Raw genomic sequence first — 2,546 nt, 5'->3', positions numbered from 1 at the left:
CCAGTGAACAAAAAATTCAGATAAGTAGGACTACAAGTTAGTATGAGAGCATTAATATCAAGGTGACAGAAATGGCTGAGACTATTCAGCTGAGAGAATACTTAGGTCAGTATTCAAGGAAAATGTCTAGCAATTCTTGAGAGGCAAAACAAAATAATTATCTTAATAATGGAATAAGAAGGAATGCAACCACAATTATCTACATCTGAAATATTCATTTTTACCTCTTTATGTAAAAATTCTCCTGGATCATCAAAATGTTTCTATGTTCTTTTTCCTTTATCCCATTAAATTATTTCACACTTAGAAAAGTGGAACCCACAGAAAACACTAGCAAGAAAATTGGAAGTCTGCCTTTGTACTACTGACTGTGATTTTTCTTTTCCTATTCTCAGGTGATTTGAGAAAGAGCTCTTCTGCCACGTCAATGGATAGACCAAATGATTCTGTGGTTTCTGAGTTTGTGTTGCTAGGATTCTTTAGTTCTTGGGAAACTACACTTTTTCTCATGTTGATATTCTCCTTGCTCTATTTAGGAATCATCCTGGGAAACCTCTTTATTTTGTTTTTGGTAATTTTGGATTCTCACTTACATTCTCCTATGTACTTCCTATTAGCCAACCTGTCACTCATTGATGTTGGCTTTTCCTCTACCACAGTCCCCAAGATGATTACAGACCTTCCAAATAAATACAAGATAATCTCTTTCAAAAGTTGTATGACACAAATATGCTTCATTCATATCATGGGAGGAGTGGAGATGGTGTTACTCATAGCCATGGCATTTGACAGGTACACAGCAATCTGTAAACCTCTTCACTACTCGAACATAATGAACCCTAAAATATGCATTTCATTTGTAATCACTGGCTGGGTAGCTGGGGTGATCCATGCTTTGTCTCAATTTGCTTTCATTATAAACTTGCCCTTTTGCGGTCCTAACAAAATAGACAGCTTTTATTGTGACCTTCCCAGGATCATAAAACTTGCATGCACAGATGGAGCCAAATTTGAGTTTATTGTTGCTGCCAAAAGTGGTTTCATGACTTTGGGTGCCTTCTTCCTGCTAATCCTTTCCTACATCTTCATTTTGGTCACTGTCTGGAAATGTTCTTCAGGAGATTTATCCAAGGCATTTGTCACTTTGTCAGCTCACATCACTGTGGGGGTTCTTTTTTTCACTCCATGCATGTTTCTTTATGTTTGGCCTTTCTCCAGATCATCAGTTGATAAATACCTGTTCATTGTTGACTTTGTTATTACCCCTATCTTGAATCCTTCCATATATACATTAAGAAACAAAGACATAAAGGTAGCTATAAAAAGATTGAACAAAGAGGGACATTATGTCAGATTTTGTGACTATAGCTGTGTTTGGAACTCTAAAACTATCCATCTATCTGTCCTTTAGATATCTCCACTAGGCATCTGATATTTAACATGGCCAAATATGGACATGGCATCTACCCCACTGAACATATTCCTTCAGCTCTGTAGAGAATCAGCTCTTTGCCTTAACTACTACTGGAAAAGTGAATCCACCAAAAAAAAAAAAAAAAAGGTTATTTTAGTATACAGTTTCACTCTTTACTAAACTATATTTATAATTTAAAATGTATCATCTTGATAATAGAAATAATATAATGACATCTCTTCTGTTTCTTATAAGGTTTGAAAATAAGTGGCAGACTTGCTTTGCTGAATGTTAGGAATCATTACATTGAATATATGTAGAACTAGTAGATCTACTTAGCTACTCTTCAGTGTTCCCTCAGAAGAAGGCCTAAAGACAAAATTTGATTACGGGTGATTCACTTGAAGGATGAGATGGCTGGATGGCATCACCAACTCAATGGGCATAAGGTTGAGTAAACTCCGGGAGTTGGTGATGGACAGGGAGGCTTGGTGTGCTGCAGTCCATGGGGTCTCAAAGAGTCGGACACGACTGAGCGACTGAATTAAACTGATTTACTTGAAAGCTTAGTTTTAGAAACATCATCCTTTATTTGGCAAAGTGAGACAAATGAAGAATACAAACGTAGCTGGGGTGTAAGCTTACTGTAGCCCTCTGGGGGACTCTATAAATTCTGAGATTTAGAAATGTCCCAAGTAAGGAGGGGAAGCTGGAGTACTTTTTTAATTTCACCTTTAGAGAGTGCATTACCCAGCCTTTCCCACTCAGGATACTGTATATGTGAGAAAGCCAGAGACAAGTCATTAGGTATACTTTCAGTTGCTGGCAGTGAGAAACCATATCCTTGTTTGAAAGCAATAAATGTCCAGGCATAGTACACTTTAGTTCCTACTTAACTCTACTTCATCCTGTCATAGACCCTTCAAAGTGGTGGTTTTCAATTTCACAAAAGAAAGACTCTAAACAGGAGAGACAGGCTATAGCAGCATTGTTGCTCCTCACTGATATTTTCTTCCACTACCCATTTAAATCCCCCTCGTCCTTATGCACTTCTGATGATGATCCATGCCGCTTACCCAGTGAGATGACCCAGTTAATTTATGAGCATTTGAGCTGCTGGTTAAAATGTTCT

The 2,546-nt window shown here is 37.5% G+C and overlaps 1 protein-coding gene across 1 annotated transcript; it reads left to right on the top strand.

Moving 5' to 3' along the window:
- Positions 1-427: 427 nt before the first annotated feature.
- On the top strand, positions 428-1,411 carry LOC129542112 (olfactory receptor 4F21-like). The gene has a single exon (XM_055404194.2). The coding sequence runs from the start codon at positions 428-430 to the stop codon at positions 1,409-1,411; it is 984 nt and encodes a 327-aa protein (XP_055260169.2).
- The last annotated feature ends 1,135 nt before the right edge of the window (positions 1,412-2,546 follow it).

The sequence above is a fragment of the Moschus berezovskii genome, chromosome 9 (assembly GCF_049115385.1).
Source record: "Moschus berezovskii isolate FMDL1 chromosome 9, NW_MosBer_1.0, whole genome shotgun sequence".
Taxonomy (NCBI): domain Eukaryota; kingdom Metazoa; phylum Chordata; class Mammalia; order Artiodactyla; family Moschidae; genus Moschus; species Moschus berezovskii.
Note: the sequence above shows the minus strand (reverse complement) of the source record. Positions and strands in the feature narration are given on the sequence as shown.